Raw genomic sequence first — 18,273 nt, 5'->3', positions numbered from 1 at the left:
AACCAGCAGGTGACATGGGGGGTAGGCATGACCTGCAGATGAGGTGGAGGGCAGATGTGACCTGCGGGTGGAGTGGGGTGAGCAGGCACAACCCGCAAAAGCAATAGGGGGATGGAGGAAGGTGAGATCCCGTGGGGTGTTGCTGGGGTCTGGGAGGGGGCTCTATAGGGAACGTGCACAGATGTTCTATGCACCAGTTTGACCTAAACAGAGTAAGCCTGATACCACATTGATCCAGGTTTATCTTAGACTGGGTTCCACAATTTTTAGATAGGTTTGTGTGCATGGCACTTCTGTACCAGGGGTCAGCAACCCCTGGCACACATGCCAGAGCACTGCACATGAGGCCACTTTGCTCAGCTTGCCACAGCTGGCCCAGGCTCTGGGTGGCTGCCCCCAGCCATGCATCCCAGATTGCTTGCAGCAGGTGTCAGGGAAGCTGCAGGCCCTGCTGCGAGCAGCCTGGGTTCTGTGGCAGGCAGCAGCTGCCCAGAGTCCAGACTGGGTGTGGCAGGCAGCCAGGAGGTTGCAGCTGGTACACCAGGGTCCGGCTCCATGGCAGTGGCTGCACACATGCATCACTGCACATGGTGGGGAAGGGGTCTTGGACAGCAGAACCCCAGCCCCTTCCCCTCCATGCACCCCAAAGTGCATGTGTGGACGCTGCTGCCAGGGCTCTGGACCCCAATGCAGCTTCTTGCAACCTGCCTGCTGCCTGTTGCAAGCAGCCCAGGCTCTGTATGACACAGGATACTGGACAAGATGGACCTATGGTCTGACTTATGAAATGGCAGTTCATATACTCTTATATGCAAACCTTTTCTTACAAGCTTCCCACTTCCTTCCCTCCCTCTGCCTGCTCATTCAGTTCTCAAGTGGGGTAGCTGGGCTAGGCTGCAGCAAGCCATACGGGGAACTGCAAGTCCAAGCAGCCCCAGGGGCTGGCCTGGCTGCCATGCCCGCTATTGAAAGACAGCGAGCGGACAAAGCAGCAGGAACCTCTGCACTCTCTCAGTTGCAGTAGATTGACTCACTTCAGTGTTGCATGAGGTGGCCCCTCTTAACCCTTTGCCCCTCTCCCCCAGCTCCAGCTTCTACAATGCAGAGGCATGGAGAGAGCTCCTGCTGGTGGCAGCCAGCAGCATGAAGTGCACTGCAGCAGGTTGGGCTGCTCTAAGACCATCTGGGTACAGCTTACCCAGGGCCTGCCATGCCAAGCAGATTCAGGCAGGCAGTGCTGCTTCCGCCCAGCATCCTGCAAGATGCCAGCAGAGGCCAGAGCTGGAGCTGCCTGCCTATGGGCCAGAGAGAATCAACTGGTGGGCCATATTTTGCCCACCCTGCTCTAGAGCTTCCCCCACTCCCAGAGCAATGGGGAAAGCAGCTGTGGGAGGCGGGGGAGGGGAGCAGAAAGTAAAAGGAGGGGATTGTGCCTTTGACCACAAAGGGGTAAGGGAGTAGGGGTTTTCACCTGCTTTAGGGCCTTAAAAGGAGTCTCCAGAGTCTCCTGTTGAACCCACACCCATGGAGGGGGAGAAGGCTCATGGAAAAGAGTCACAGCCATCCCTGAAGTTTGGGATACTGCTCCCACACCCTCCTTTGCAAAATACTGAATCTAACCCTGAAGCTCTGCCAAAAGATCTCTCATCTGAGAATATGAAGAAAGAATCAGCAGTGTGCCCTCACTTCCAAAGTCAGAAAACATACAAGCTATCTCAGCAAAGTCTGCCAAACCTGTTGAGCTCATGAAACATACTTGACTGGACAAAAGCAAAGCCAGGTATTGGAGGATGTGTGGGGGGTGAAAGAGGAGAGCTTCCCAGGTTCAGGCCAGGGGAAGGAAAAGAAACAGGAGCGAAGAAAAGGACAGAGAGAGAAGGAAGAGACTTCAAAAGGTTTGAAGGAGCACCCAGATCCTCAGAGTTCATTAAAAAATAGAACATCTAAGTTTGCTCCTAACTCTGTTACTTCCAGGAAATGAAAATGGTGGCATAACTGAGAAGGAGGCTGACTCCAGCGCACAGATCAAATGTGCAAAGCAGACTGTTGTGGCTGGGTTATACTGCCAAAAAAAGGAGAGGATGAATGACCCTAAGGTGCCAAAAAAAAAGAGTCACCTCAGCCAGCTTTTGCTTTTAAAGGAAACACCTGGATATAATGACTATTGCTTCAGTCTCTGTGATGAACAATACAATCTTAAATAAGATAATGAAAACTGCTTTTAAATATTAAATTTGCCATCATCAACAGTTAAATTTTTCCTCATTTCAGACTTAAAATGGTGACGCTTAGATTATGATTTAACAAGTATTGAATTCTTCATCTTACCAGAAAATTCAAGATTAAAAGATATTTAAGTGGGCATCTGATAGCTTATTTATCAAGATACTATCCAACTTTATTCCTTATTTATTGCCTCTTATTTACTCCTGTTATTCAGAAAAAAAACCTATGCTTTTCAAGGCTACTATCATAGGAGAACATAAGATGTTGTTCAATTCAGAGGATGAGAGATTGTTATAAATCTGTTCCTCCTGATTCTTTCAGTTTACAGATAAGCCAAGTTTGAATACTGATTCTCTCTCAGTTACTCCAGCTCTGATCATTCAATTGGGTTTAGCTGGAATTTGCCATGTTCTGGCTGGTATTAAATGCTGTGACCTGACAAAAAGAGGTGCTGTTTAACCACTAAAGAGATCCAACTAAATTTCAACAAGTGGTCCAAGACCCTCCCCTCTCCTCTTACCTGCTATTACACACAGTTCAGCTGAATCAGTATCTTTAATTAGTTTTATGCAAGGAATTTAAATAGACACAAGAAAGACAAATCTTAGACTTTTTTTTAAATGCACTAACAAACTACAAGCCCAAAAACACACACAGGAAGGAAAACACATAGTTTTACTCCAGATTGCCACTCTTAGTTAGCTTGATAAGCCAACCATAAAAAGTAAATTGAAGCATGCCATTAAGGTCTGCTTATCTGTGCTAGTTCAGATGAAGCCAATTCCAAAAGTTAGGACCTCTCAGAAAGAATTAACTGTTACATTTTTTTCTGAAAAATAATCACCCTTAAATGAGGGAACTTGAGTTGTCTTTCCAAAACATGCAAGGGTGCACAGTATGAACAACCTGGAACCAAGTTGTCAAAGTGGTTCTACCCACATTAAATATTTTGAACAAGCAATGATGGATGCTAACTTTTTTTCCTTGCAATTTCCAAATCTAATCTGAGTCTGAGTCTGCCAAATAAGAGCAGATTTTGCACTGTGAACGTGTCTCCTTCAGGAACGAGACTGAGACTATCATAACTTCGTTTTGCATAGGAAAATCGATGATTGGATAGTAGCAGGTGAGAGTCCAAGAAGCAAATCAGAAAGACCCCAAATCCCTTTCCAATTCCCCAGACTAGCTCTTGCTGCGACAGGCTTTAACTCTCATTGTAGGGATTAAGAACTGAAGGGAAACAGATGAATGACACCACTCTGTAAATCAGATCAGTGAAAATCCTTATGAAATATCCTCTGAAATATCCATGTAACTCCAGCTTGTCAGAAATGTTCTATCGTAACTTTGTTTTTATCTAAGCTATCATGAAAAATACAGAAAGCCCACCGGAAAAAAAAAGGATAGTCTACATGTTGAATCAGCCCATTTTGGCTGAAATGCCCTGAAATGATGCATCAAAGCATTCTCTCTGATTACTGTCAATTGTATAGAAGACCCCAGAAATCTTTCTGGGTTTTTTTGCCTTTTTCTGGGGGAGGGAGGAGGAAGGGCATGACTAACTGTGAGCGAGTGTGTCTGAAGGAGACCCTTTTCTGCATCTTCCTCCTCCGCCTCTAGTCCACAGCCCAGCTGAACTGCCCAGTATTAAAGAGCCAGCAAAGTCAGCAATCCCCTTTGCATAGTCTGTATTGTCTCCATGGAGAACTTTGGGGCCAGGTGTGGTCAGAGGATCCATGGCAGTCCCTTACATTACAATTAAGAAGGACAAAGAGAACACCACCTCGCCCTATGCCTTGCCTCTTTGCAGATCTTGTGGTCACTGCTAAATTTCTCTATTTTAGGATTAACATAAGTTAAAGAGGCCATACAGGGCCTTTCCTCTGTCCCCATAATTTGATTAGTCTGAAACTGGGTCAGAGTAAACTTCTACGTGTTGTCTACTGTAGCTTCAAAAAAAAAGGGGGGGGGGGAATAGTGTATATATGCAAATACACAAAAAAGGAAATGTATTGCTACAGTTTTTCTAGTCCATTACTGAAAATACTAAAAAACAATTCATATGAGTATAAACTACAAGTGTAGTCTGATACATGTATGGCTAGTTTTACTTGCAGCTAATACTACCAAATATCTGAAGAGCTTAAAGGATTTTAATGGCAATTTTCTTTCTAATGCCCTCAGCCAGGCAATGCTAAATGAAAATTCCTTCTTTTGCAAAACCAGCACTACATCAATGGCTTTAACATCTAATGCAGTTCAGTAAAGAAGCAAAATAAAGGTTAAAAAGTCAGACTCTCTTTCGCCAAGGCAGCTTGTTTCCTGGAGGGATAATAATGGTCTTTGTAAGATCAAATGTTTTGAAATCCTTTATAATTCAAGAATTCTTCCATGAGAAAAAAAACTATATTCTATTGAGAACTTTTCCATGTGAACCCACAAAGTGCTTTTTATCTGGACAGTTCAAACTCAAGATGATTAAAGCTTGAGTAAAATTTACCAGGTCTGCCACACTTTACAGAACTCATTAAGCCTCACAATGCTCCCGGCAGGCCTTACATGCTGTGTAAAGATAAGGGAATTGAGGCCCACAAAGTGATTTGCCAAGGGTCACAGGTCCCACATAATTTAGGTGATGATGCCCTAAAACATGTGTTTGCACTCATTTGGGTGACTACTGAAAACTGAGAAATCTGTGGTTGGTAGGCAGTAGTTATGGTGTAAAACCAGATTAAATGGCCACATTACAGACAGATTAAGTGGCCAGATTACAGCCATTCCTGGATAGGCAGGTACTGGGGATGGAAAAGATGGTTTAAAGTAGGTGTGGGCAAAGTCTGGCCCACAAGCCAAATCTGGCCAGCAGTGGACTCCATTTCCCAGCAGCCCCTGCCCACATGGCTGGGGCTGGTCTCCATGGAAACCCCAGCCACAGCTGTGCTGTGATAGCCCAAGGCTGGGGTTGCCATGAAGACTGGCCCCAGGCACACTGGCAGGGCACCTGGCAGGGCAGGGGGCTGCTTCAGAGCCGCTGGGATCTTGCGGCGGGGCAGCCTGGGCCAGGGCAGAGCCACAATGCTGTGCAGGCAGTGGATCACGGGTCTGCCCTGGCTCGGGACAGCACTGTCACTGCTGCAAGAAGCCAGGGCAGTGCTGCAATCTGCAGCCCGCATTATCTGGGTAGAGGTGTGCAGGCAGTGGATCGCAGCTCTTCTCTGGCCGCAGACCAAACTGCCCCGCCACAAGATACCAGCAGCTCTGGAGCACCCCCTGCCCTGCTGCACCACATGCCCTGCCAGCGCGGCTGGAACCTGTATCCATGGCAACCCAACCTTGAGCTATCACAGCGCAGCTACTGCTGGGGTTTCCCTGGAGACTGGCCCTAGCCATGCAGGCAAGGGCTGCTGGGAAATGGAAGTCAGGCTGCTGGCTGGATCCACTATTTTGCCCACCCTTGGTTTAAATAGTGCTCCTCTCCTGTGGCAGAACTACTCACCACCACACTCTTTCCCTTCCCTGGATAGAGGCAGGCTTCTTGAAAGAGATGCCAACAATTTACAAAGCAGACAGGGAGAGACCCGGTGCTGAATAAGAGCCTACATCCTTCCACTTTAGCCAGCCAATCCAGCCCAGTGCAGGGAAACTGAAGTTGTGGTCATTCCAAGAGTCAAATGCGGTGCTCTTTAAGACGGAATAAAATCTGAAGCAATTCCATCTACCTCTGTGTCATTGCAGATTTTCATTATTGAAACAGAGAGCTGTTTCCTTGTGCTTGTTGGTGAACTGAGCCTCTCACACACACAACTTTTCCAGGAGCAGCTACCAGTAAAGCACATTTCAGCACTGTCCCCACCGGGGGCTGTGGCAGACAGCCTAAATTTATCTCAAGGATTAATCACAATGCTGTGGCAATTTTTGCTGGCAATAAAATTATTTGTGAACCTTTAAAACGGACACAGCAGCTTGATCTTGAGATCATACTTTCCAAAGGAAAAGTCCCCTGAGTCAAAAGACATACAAACAGTTCAATTTCTGTTTTGTTTTAGAAACAATACATCTTGGGTATATTAAAACTTACTCAAAATCTATGTTCAGCCCTTTAAAAAAATATTCAGGGCACATATTTTGAACATTTAATTGACCTTTTTATCACACCACATACATAAGTATGTGAAACATCTTAAGAGATCTTGTCTATTTAAGAGAATTGTATTGCTACCAGTAGCTGTCTCAAGAAACAGAAATACATCAAAGTTAAGTATTTAAGAGGCAAAATGAGATGTATGTAGCGTTGCTGTCCTTTGCCTGACCTACTTAGTTTTACTGTTAAGGGATATCAAAGGTTAGTTTTACTTACTGGTAAAGAGGAAGCTAAAAAGAAACTACGTAACAAAACCTTATCACACTTACAAACATCAACTGAGAACAAAACATGATATCAAGAAGGCTGCAGCGCACTCGGTAACAGGAACAGCGTTTTGCCCACAGACTGGTGAAATGCAAAGTCAAATGAGATGTTAGTAACTTTGGCTTGTATTGCCTGGAATTCTTGAAGCTCAACAAGAAATGAAGCAATCAGTGGGTACTTTGGGAGAAAAAATGAATATTAACTGTTGTGTCACGCACAGAAGATGCAGAAACAATTTTGAACAAGGCACTTACAGACTAAAACCAGTGGACCGTAAATCTCTACTCCTAGAGCATTTCTTAACATGGGTGACAACAAAGACAGACATGTCAAGCTGACTAAATGTTATCTTCTCCATTGTGTACCTGACTGAGGTCACAGCTGCTGAACTTTTCTGTGACCTTTTGGAAACATTCCACTATGCTTTCAAATCCTGATTTATTGAACATTTGCTGGTGTTAAAAAAAATAAGAGTAAGCGATTCAAGTAACTTGAAGACTTTTTTGTTCAAGTAGTGCTAAATTCTGTGAATAGGTTTGCTGGGCTAAATGGTTAGCTTTATAGCTTAAAAAGTAATATCCAGGTATAAATAAACATTTATTGCAATAATTGCACTGAAATGTAATCTTACTATACATAGTGTAAACTGATCTTGAAATGCTTCAGTACTAAATATATAAACCTATAATTGAATATGCTCACAGATGCAAATATGCTAACCTGCATTTTAAAGTTCCCTTTTATAACACAATTTTTGTACCAGAAAGCAGTGGCTCTTTTCAAAATATCCATTTGACATATTAGCTTGTTTGACACACCTGCTTTATAATTTTCAAACTCATACACTCATTGTTCCCCTATGTGCAACTGCAAATGTTTTAATACTCTTTTATTCTGAATTAGATCTATCCAAAACTACCACTAATAATGATTTAAATGATCCTTGAGTAAGACAGTATTACCAACAGAAAGTTCCTCATAAGAATCAGTAAAAAAAAGAGTTGAAATTTAAACACATTTTACAAAGGATATAAACAACAACACAGCTTCTGTTACTTTTATCTAACATTGAAAAAGACTGTCCTGTTTTACAGAGCCATGCCCCTGCCCATTGCCCAACACACATTCCTACATGTAAAACACTGCCTGTATTCTTAAGGCAACAAATTCCATTTCTCCCACACTGAGAGCCTATCTCCCAGTTGTTTTAGCCAATTTTGAGCTAAGGATCAAACGATCATTGAGTTAGCATATGAAAACGGCTGAAAATACAGCTGTATTTTTAACAGAGGAGAATATACCACACTGTACCAGCCTGAGGGCACTATGCATTATAAAAAAATGCAAAACTCTAAAACTCTTGGTTCAGAGATTATACCTTTTATTAAACCAACTACAAAATTGCAAAATATTATCTTTATGCATTATAAGGCACTTATCCAGGTGCTTAATCCTTCATATTCCAAGAATGATTTTGAAAGATTTGTCTATGCTAAGCTGATGGAAGTAAAACCCAAGTTGTAAGAACCTAAGAAGCTGTCAAAGTGTTGTCTGGATATCTTATTTACTTTGCCAAAATAATAAACCTCTCGGTAGCATTAATAAGCACTGCGCACTGCTACAATCTTTTTCTGGCTATCTACCCTGTTGCTATTCTGTCTGCTTCTGTGTCCGACCTACCTTTATGCTCAGATAATGATCACCTCTTGTCTTTGGAGCGGGAGCTCGGTGATACATGCTGACACTTCCTCTGTGCTGATTTCAATGCAAAAAATGATTCCATAAAATCCACTTTGTCAAGACAATGCAAACTGTGCTGCAGTCCACGCCACCCCAATCACTTCATTTGACATTTTTTCCTAGCTTTCCGTCCCTTCTTTGCATGGGATTTTACACACAGCGAATGCTCTTGGGAAACATTCTTCCCTCCCAGTTACCTACTTGTCAGACCGTGAGAACGGAGAGCGCCCCTTGCAAACAGTGCACTGCAAACTCCCTCTGCTTTATTATGCATGCTGATGTAACTTCCTCCACCAGCCCAGGAGAGAGAGCCTCCCTCCAAAAAGCACAAGACAATAAGCTGCTCTCAGTACCCTGCAGAGAGCTAAAGCATCCTCCTTCCCTTTTCACATTTAAAATAAAAACACTCAGCTTCAAGCCGAAATTGCAAATCATCTCCCATATGAAAGGACAACTTCTCCACCAGCCAACCCCAAAAGCACTTAGCAGCCAATTTGTAAGTTAACTTATTCAGTCAGAAGGAATCAGAACTCCTGGCTGAGATGATATTTTTATTAGACCAACCAGATATTTGCAAAAACAATTCTTTATTTGCAAGCTTTCAGGCACAGGCACCCTTCTTCAGGCATAGGAAAGAGCAAAGATTGAAAAAGTTTTCCTAGGTAGAAATCAGTGTTGCCAACTCTCATGATTTTTGGCTTTGTTCTTCAAGTCGACGCTTTGGGAATGTGAAAAACATAGCTCTTTCTTTCTTTATATATATATGAATGAAAGAGCTACATTTTTCACATTCCCGAAGCGTTGACTTGAAGAACAATGCCAAAAATCATGAGAGTTGGCAATACTGAGAAATGAAAATTCATATTTCACAGGACAGCTGAAGGTGTAGTAAAATCTCCTGTTTGGAACAGTTCATTTTATGCAGATTAGGCTCAGAGAAAAGTTGAAACAGTCATTTTACCTCAAAGTTATCTGGTGGCAAGCAGGATGTAAAATTATATTTCCTTCTGGTTATGATGTTTCAGATTTCACAGAAGAGTAGAAAGATGGAATACTCTTTTGGGCAGGAACCAGATTTTATTGCAAAGAGATTAGCAATAGAAGGTGATGCCATCCTCCTGTGTCTGAGGAGGTCAGGCAACCAATAAGCAACATTTGTTTCCTACTTTCTGAAATGTGGGTTATTTTTCTTGTTGTGTTTCCTTTGCATTACAATGGCTTTGGGATGAAGGGTAGATCTTGATGCTTATGAAAAAAAAGTAAGCTCACACCTGAATGAGGTGGAGCCTTTCACCTGCAGCAGTTCTAACCTTTAGGAAATATAAACTGTCTAGGGATTAAACATTTGCTAGAGTGCTCAAAGTTTTTACTAGCTGGTGTGTCAAAATGCCATTGAACAGGTAATCTTTAGAACCATGCACCAACTTTATGCAATACTATATTTACACAAACAGTTAAATATCAGAGAAGAGACCAGGGTCTTTGGGTAGATGTGAATCTTTTATTAGACCAACTAAATAGCTGGAAAAAGTGTTCTTTGCAAGCTTTTGGGCACAAACACCTATGGCTGAAGAAGGGTGTTTGTGCCCGAAAGCTTGCAAAGAACACTTTTTCCGACCATTTAGTTGGTCTAATAAAAGATATCACATCTGCGCAAAGAACCTTGTCTGCCTACATCCTTAGACCAACACTGCTGCAACCAACAACCCTAAGGGAAGACACCACTCATTTTTTTCTCTCTAAGAAGCAGCATAATCAACAACCCGTACCCTTGCAGAAAAAGATGTGAACACTAGTATCTCCAATTGCCCCTCTATAGTCTCTTGTCAAGTTTCCCATTTAGGTTGTAAGTAGCTTGCTATTGTCAAAACAGCCATCATCCATGCAGCCAATATGATAATAGCTTTGAATACAGAACAAAAGCCACTACATATTTATGCCACCCACTTCAGTTCCCTCAGAATTACCAGCTGCTTTCTGAGGTTGGGGAAGCAAATATCCTTTTCTCTAGACTCCCGGCCAGTTTGGTAACTGGGAACAATTTAAGTCCATGCAGACCAGTGTAGGGATGGTTCCCAGATGTATGAACTACACCAGAGAAAGCTAAGTAGGAGGTAGGACCCTAACCCTATCCTCCTCAGAAAATTCAGGCATGTGCTCATGTGGAGGGGAAGCTGTTTGCCCCACTTGAAGGGAATAGCAGGAGCAGTCTACCAGCTGCATCCAGCAAATTTCCTCCTGGATCTCACCCTGAAGGGGTGGGGGAAGAAGGTGAAACTGTCCCTGCCCCCAACACTGGCTAATGTTTCACTGGTGGTACATCTGCTTGTTGTGACGGCACACTGTGTGTCAATTTGCCTTGATAATGCACCTGTGCAAGCACCTGGGGAAGCAGTTTGACCACGCTGTATAAATCAACCCTGGGCAAGGCTCCATATGGAATACGTCATCATCTGAGATCAGATGTCAGGCAAATACATTTTACAGAACACACAACTGACAAGTATTAAAAAGGCGTTGCTGTTACTGCTTTCCTTTTGTTGCTATGTAAGCCACCTGTCCTTTTCAAGTTACTCTAGTGTAATTTATATAAATGAGTTAGACATGGCAAAGGAAAACGCTTTGCTAAATGGGACTGAAAGTGTTTACACTGTAACAGTCATGAGCTGCTGAACTCCTGTGACTCCACATAGCATGTAAGGAATTTAGGGAAGACTGGAACAACCAACCCTAAACTCCTACAAAAATCAATTTTACAGCATTTTACAAGTACCTCTTACAAAAGTGGCACTAAATCTGCACTGGCTGACTTATGGTACAACAAAGAGAGGTGCAATACATATGAAACAAGTAAGAGCAACTGTGGACCCTGACAGTGTAGAAAAGGAAATTAATCTTTGAAGGCCAGACAGTACTGTGTTTTACTGGAAAAATGGGGAAAAAAGCAGAAATTTTATGATGCATAGAAATGTTAGGAAAATTAGGAAATTCAGATATAATCCATTTCAAGGAGACGGAGTCCTGGTCCTCATGGAAAAGAATCATACTGATTAAATTAGAAAAAAGTGATTAAACTGGTAAAATTCTATTGTAAGACCACTTAAAATTTGGTATTGGGCACCTCTACACATTCATTAATGCACCATAATTATGGTGTATTAAGTTTAGTACCTGTAATTAAAAGTATTACCTTAATGCACCATAATCAGCACTACTGAGCATTAGCACCAGAGCACACTTTTTTGGTGACACTAATGCACATTAGACTAATTCTATTGCGCATCAGTATGGGTTTTGCTGATGCACACTAATGCACAGTAAAATTAGTCTACTTCACTTGAAGCATCACATGTAGATGGACCCACTAACTTCTAAAATTTAGCTCAAGTCAAAAAGGAACTAAGTCAAATCAACACAGTTTTCACCTATGGACAGAGCTTCAAACTATAAACTTTTGGGGAGTGTAATAGGGCAGTTGGTTATTTTGAGGGGGAACAGTCAGCAGGGTTAAGACAGCCCAACTTCAGGGCATTTAGATAGGCAAGGAGAGTCCTGGTAGGAGCTTTAAAAGCTCCCAGAGGAGGAAGCAGAAGGGGAGGAAGCAAATCAGGAATGTAACTGCTTGCTGCTACAAGAAGAGAGTCAGGCTGCTATGCAAGAAGCCGGAGCCAAAGGACTCCTCCTCAAGTACCCAGGTCAGGGTAGAAGGGTTTTTTGTTTTGTTTATTTATTTGTTGGTCCGTTTCTTGCCTAAAGACTATATAGGGTAAACTTGTATATTTAGTACTAAATCTGTGGAATGTTAAGTAGTATTAAAGTTAGACCATGGTGCAAGCAGTCTCATATTAAAGTTTAGTACTGTTTTTTCTTTTCTGCATAGCTCAGACTTGCCACTAGAAGGCTGGTGAGCAGAAACATGGCTAGGAGCCAGGATACCTGGCCTCTCTTTCTGCTCTTTTTGGGGAGAGGGGGAGTGATACTGGGAGCAGTGCATCCTGGAATGCTGGAGGACTGCAAATTGCTTGTTTCATCTCTGTGGAACAGACTAAAGGTACTGTAATATGAGCTGGGTAGCATGGCCCAGAATTAACCTGTGCCTGAAGTGACATAACTCTGAGATGCTCAGAGACGACTTAGCTAGGGTTACCATATTTCCAGTTCCAAAAAAGAGGGCCCCTGTCCAGAGAGCGGGGGGGAGGGGGCATTTCTAACTGTTACAGTAAATAACAAATGTTATTGCCTCAGAAATTTAATGAGAAACAAAAATAAATGTAAAGAAATTTTAAAATGTACATTTTTGCATACGGTCAGTCCTCTCCTGTGCTTCTTCTGGTCATGCTCATGAGTACTTCTCTATAGCGTGTATCTTTCTTAGCAATTGCCAATTGTTCATCAAGTAGCCATGCAAATAGGGTTAGCATATTTCCAGCTGCAAACTGTCTGAAAAAAACTTGAATTCACTGATTAAAAAAAGCTGAACCTGCATTTTTCCATGATTACATTGAAACACCATGTTGATAATTTAACACAAGGTTTTATTAATTTATTTAAAATTTTTAAGCAATTTGGAAGCCTACCAGTGCCTCAATCGTTACAATAAAATAGATTCTAAATGCCTACCCCCCGGCCTACTTTGCTCAACCGGATGTGTGTGGGTCCAGCTGCTGCTGTGTCCCCAGCCTGCTACTTTGCAGCACTGAGCAACCCTGAGCAATATACCAGTGCCCTGCCCATTGCGGTGCCCCTCAGTCCCAATTCAAATTCCTCACTCCCCTTTGGGCTCTGCTGGCGCCCCTCAGTTGCCACCCACAGCCCCCTGCCCCCCCAAGACCCTGCCAGGTCCCCTCAGTCCCAATTCCCCAGCTCCCCCCTCTGGGCTCTGCCAGTGCCCTTCCCCACAGCTTCCCCTCTGTCATCCGGGCTGGACTGAGTGCGGAGGCTGTAGGAGTGGTTCTGGCTCCTGTGGGTGGTGGTGGAGCAAGTCCAACCACCGTGTGGCCTGGAGACTGGGGAAGAGGATGCCTATGCACCCTCTACCCTGGGCAGCATGTCCCAGACAGCTTGGCTACACAGCTCCCCGCCACCCCCTCATTCCAGCCCCCATGCCCTGCCACTGCAGCTGCAGCCCCAGCATCCCACCACACCCCTGCCCCAGTCTCGGGACCCCAAACTGTCCAAAACCTCCACCTTCCAGCTTATCTGTATCCAGGTGCTTGGCTGGGGCAGCTCCCATACCCTGCCTGGATGTGCAGACAAACATGGTGACCCCTGCCCCCTTTTGCTGAAGTGGTACTGTCTCTTCCATGTTTTTCTGCAATAAACTGAAAACTCAGGTCCTGAACTCAGCTCCCAATCACACACACTACCTACTGGCGGCCATGCTGAAAATAGTCTGAGGGAGGAAATCCCAGACATTTTGCCTGCATTTAAGAACCCCGCCCAGACGCAGCACAGGGGACCAAAAAAGAGGACAAGTCCAGGAAAACCCTATAGTAACCCTAATAGCATGAGTTAACAAGCCTTATTGTGTCCTAAGTACCTACTTATAAGTGTATGTACTAAAATATGTTATACTAGGTGTTTGACTTTTCACATCTGACAGTAGCTCCCAACCTTTCTTTGCTGTAACCCTAAATCCGGGTCATGACCCCCGCCCCCACCCCCGACTCACCCATGCCCGATGGTGCCAACAGAGCGTGGGCCGGGATCGAAGGGGGCAGTGACAGTGAGAGCCATGCGGACTGTGCACCGGGAAAGCCCTGCAGGTGGGAGGGGAGGACGGAGGGTGGACCCCCCACAACCCTGATTCGGGTTGTGCCGCAAGGTTGGGAGCCACTGGTGTATGTTTTGGTTTTTTTCTGGTTCTGAGGTGGCAACCCTCCCCTCCCAAAAGGAGCATTTCCAGGGGGCAAAGGGAGGGACTTCTGGTGACAAAGATCAGGGTGTTAGGGGGCAGGGCAACTGTCAAGTGGCAGAGCTACCCATGCGGCCCTCAACAGCTCACCAAATCTCATTAAGCAACCCTCCAGCCAAAATAATTGCCCGCCCCTGCACTAGACCAACTGCCTGCTCAAGGCAGGATCGTCTGTATCTGAACCATCCTATACAAGTGTTTGTCTAACCTATTCTTAAAACTGCATGAACAACCTTCTGGCACAACTACCAGGCACAGTGCCCAGAAACATCAAAAAGCATCTCCACTATTTTTATAAATAAATCTTAGCCGTGAAATGACACTTTAAAAATGCATTTGACATTTAGTGGCAGTCTCTCAAGTAAAAAAATAGAACCAGATGCCCTTCCCCCCATCACAACTATTTCACATTCAAAATGTACAACTGAACTCTTTTTTAAATTGAAAAAAGAAATGCTCATTGGGAAGTGATACACTGCATACCATTTTCTGTCCAGGCACACAGTTACATAAAAATAAGCTGCGAATCCCAGAAACGCAGTGTAGCTTTTATACTTGAAAACACTAGGTGAGGATGTTGCAGGAGGACCTTTAAGTTTGGTGAATTCTTATTATTTAAAAAAAGAAATTGCTCCAAGGCCTATCTGATTTGCACAGGACTTGGAAATATAGTTTGAGAACAGTTCCGCGTTGAGATAGCTGCCTTTTGCTGTCCCTAATAAAATACATTGGTCTTCAGCTTGATTAGACAGTCACTGTTCGCACATAAGTAATGGATGATTCCCTGTTTGCAGTCTGTCTGTACTTGGAAGAGGCTGCTAGGGGGATTGCTACCAAAGCCATTCAGCATGCCATTTGCAACAAGAATACCCCTCTATGCCTCATTGCAGCGTCCCACGCAGAAACAGGTTTCTGGTTAGGACACAGGCAAAAGGGTGTATCCTCATACCCATGCTCTCTCTCAAAACACCTTTCAACTAAAGAGAAAGTTACTGGGTTGAAAACCAGGAAATGTCTTGACTAACAAGTGTTGATGATTTTCTCCCCCTTGTTACCCTTCTTAGTGAGCAAGGATTTGTACCCCACTGTGAAGGGTACTTGGATTGGGAGCCATCCAGAAGGACTTTGTGGGATTTAGGGTGTCAGAAAAATAATTAATAAAAAAGTTTATATCCTACTGAATGCCCCTTGCTAGGCAGGATATGCAGCTACCCTATAATTTAAAAGTTAATTCACTGAAAACAACCCTCTTGTAACTCACCATTTACATGACAGGTTTTGAGCTCATAAAAGGAAACTAAACAAAAATCTCAGATGTATAACCCCCACACGCAGGTAGATCACATAACTGCTTTAGAAAGCAGTTAAATTAAAACATATTTACTCACATACACATTATGAAGAAAGACTTTTCAATTGTACTAATATAATAAAAGTTCTGCCTACAAATTGGTAAAAGAACAACATGAGCTGGGTAAAACCATTTCATCTTGAGACCATAAGGGTTATTCAACAAAGTCAATAAGAAAGATAGCTCTTTGGAGATACCAAGGTAACTTTGGAAAGGTATGGGCATGAATAAAACAAACAGAAATCAACAGGGCAGGTACAGTGTTCCAGCTAACTTTTCCTATTCTTTCAATTTTTTGTATTATTATTTAGTTACCCTTCATGCAACTTACAGCTGTCACAAAGATGAGTAAAGTTTACACAGCTGGGCACTTGTTTTACCTTCCTCCTGGCTGTCATCTCTAAATTATCTAACTTTACAACAGAATGAAACCTAGATGGAGTCACTTTGGACAGTTTTTGTTAGGACTGTTGGTTAATCTCCCCAGCAGTCAGCTGTCATTAGCATAATTTTATCATTAACAACCTATACACAAGTTCCTTATTATTAAACACATGTATTACTTTCTCTTAATGTACAACGTACTAATTCACCTTTACCATATATTTCACTAGTGCCATTAGTGTCTTCAACATTAACTCTAAAAAACCCAGATCCCTCCAAAAGCCTCAGCCATATGTCCTTTCAATGCGGACACAATTTAACATGCTTGTTTATTTAATGCTGAAATTGTTTCGTTACTTCTCAAAGGTATTCACCAAAATCTGAGGTCTTCTGTTCAGCCACATAACAGTTAAAACAGATAGTTGGTCATGTAAATTACTTGCACCGCCCTACTCCTTTACAGTATGTCAGTGGGACACTACATTTTGCTTGTAAGTACTAGTGCCCCCTAATGGATGAAACATATTATGTCTCTCTCACAGGACCCAAACCTACATACACCTAGCTCCAAGTGCTTTCAGGGTCAGGATCATAATCAGTATTTCAATCTCCAGCATGGTGATTGTCAGTGAGGGTGCCGCAGTACCCAGGGTTGCCATAAGATCCTTTTAAGGATGCCATAGGGTAACATGCAATATTAGTGCTGTTACGTGTGCAAATACCTACACACGATTCACAAGATAAACCCAGAGAGTGTGTCCACACATACAGGCACATGTGCTTGCAGCAGATCAATCAGCAGTGGCACAAATTTGTGCCTCAGCATACATGCCTGAACATACACTTTGGTGTGTGGCAAATTGTGCCACTTGGGGCAAACTGACCCTGCCCAGCTCCTCCTGGATCTTCAGCCAGGGGGAGCTAGATGCAGGCCAGCACCTGTACTGGCCCCAGCAGTAGAAAAAGCTGCCTTGGTAAGTAGCTCAGGGAGTCTGAGGCCCAGCCAGTTGGTATCTGGGGACACTAGCCCCTTGGGCCAGCTGTACTGCAGCAGTACTAACCTAGAATGGTCCCTGCACCCCCTATCCACTGCAGCAGTCTGGCAGTGGGAGCTGCTGGTTGGCTGTGACCTGCTGCCATCTGTGACAGCATCTTACACCTGCGCCCCCATGACTGCACACCTGCCAGACCCAAGTGGGGACTGCATGGCTACCTGGGCTGTGGTATGAGCACTGCAGCAGAGCCTCCCGCACTTCTGACCCAGCTGTCAGTAGGCTATGGCTGCACAGTTGGCCTTCATGAAGCACTGCTGTCATGTCTTTTGGTGTCCCCGCCCTGCCGTCTGGGCATCTATCGCCAGGAAGATGTGCTTGTTGCAGTGGCCCACTTTGAATTGTTGAAGCGTGCCCTCCTGACCCCAAATAACCAGGTCAGCCACCTCCGTCTGCCCTCCAGCTGGGTCCCCAGCGGGCCCAGGTCTTGCCACTTGCTTCACCAGCAGGGATCCCGGTGTTCCTTGTTTAAAAATTGCAAATTATCTCATAAAAACCCACAAATTCTCTCATTAAAATACCAAAAATCTGTGTTCTTCTGTAATTTGAATGAAATGCCATTATACAGAGAGATCAGTTGGGCAATGTTTTATTGATTGCTTTAAAATTGTAAATATATTTGGAAGCCGACCAGTGCCTCCATCATTATAAAATAAATTCTAAGTATCTATACACTTGGGCATTTTCTTTTTGGTTTTTTTATCATAGAAAAATCAGAGATGCTCCTGCCCCCTTCACTCACCAGGATGTGGGGCGCTGAGCACACAGACCCTGCCTGCCCCCAATTAGCTTCCTCCTGGCAGCAGATCCAGCACAGCACCATGACATGAATCCAGCTGCAGCTGTCCCACCAGCTGCTTTGTGACTGAGCAGTGCCAGCCCTTGCTGTTCTGCTCCCTGCGCCTGTGCCCAGGCCCCAACAATTAAGGCAGTGTGAAGCTTCAGGTGGTGATTCAATTCAGAGGAGATTCGGCCTGATTTGGTGGCTGAATCTCCAAATCTGATTCAAATCAGGGGACCAATTTAAAGGTCCGACTCAATTCAAAGCTCTCAGAAACTTCGGAAAAGATTTGGAGCGCTTTGATGATTCAGCAGTCCCTAGTGGCTGCAGCAGGGAGCTGCAGCTGAACTCAGAGCTGGTAAGTACTAGGGGCAGGGAAGGAGGAGCTGGGAGAGGGGACCATGGGGGGGACCTCTG

At 44.0% G+C, this 18,273-nt stretch overlaps 1 protein-coding gene across 1 annotated transcript in view; it reads right to left on the bottom strand.

Annotated features, from left to right (window-relative positions):
* The window catches only part of COL15A1 (collagen type XV alpha 1 chain), a 175,735-nt gene extending 167,081 nt beyond the window's left edge, over positions 1-8,654 (bottom strand). Inside the window, exon 1 of the mRNA XM_019536236.1 lies at positions 8,315-8,654. Within this exon, the coding sequence (XP_019391781.1) occupies positions 8,315-8,371 (57 nt within the window). The 5' untranslated portion in view covers positions 8,372-8,654. The remainder of the gene's footprint in view (positions 1-8,314) is intronic.
* Positions 8,655-18,273: the final 9,619 nt, after the last annotated feature.

Source organism: Crocodylus porosus, unplaced genomic scaffold (assembly GCF_001723895.1).
Source record: "Crocodylus porosus isolate Cpor-Errol unplaced genomic scaffold, CroPor_comp1, whole genome shotgun sequence".
In the NCBI taxonomy this organism is placed as follows: domain Eukaryota; kingdom Metazoa; phylum Chordata; order Crocodylia; family Crocodylidae; genus Crocodylus; species Crocodylus porosus.
Note: the sequence above shows the minus strand (reverse complement) of the source record. Positions and strands in the feature narration are given on the sequence as shown.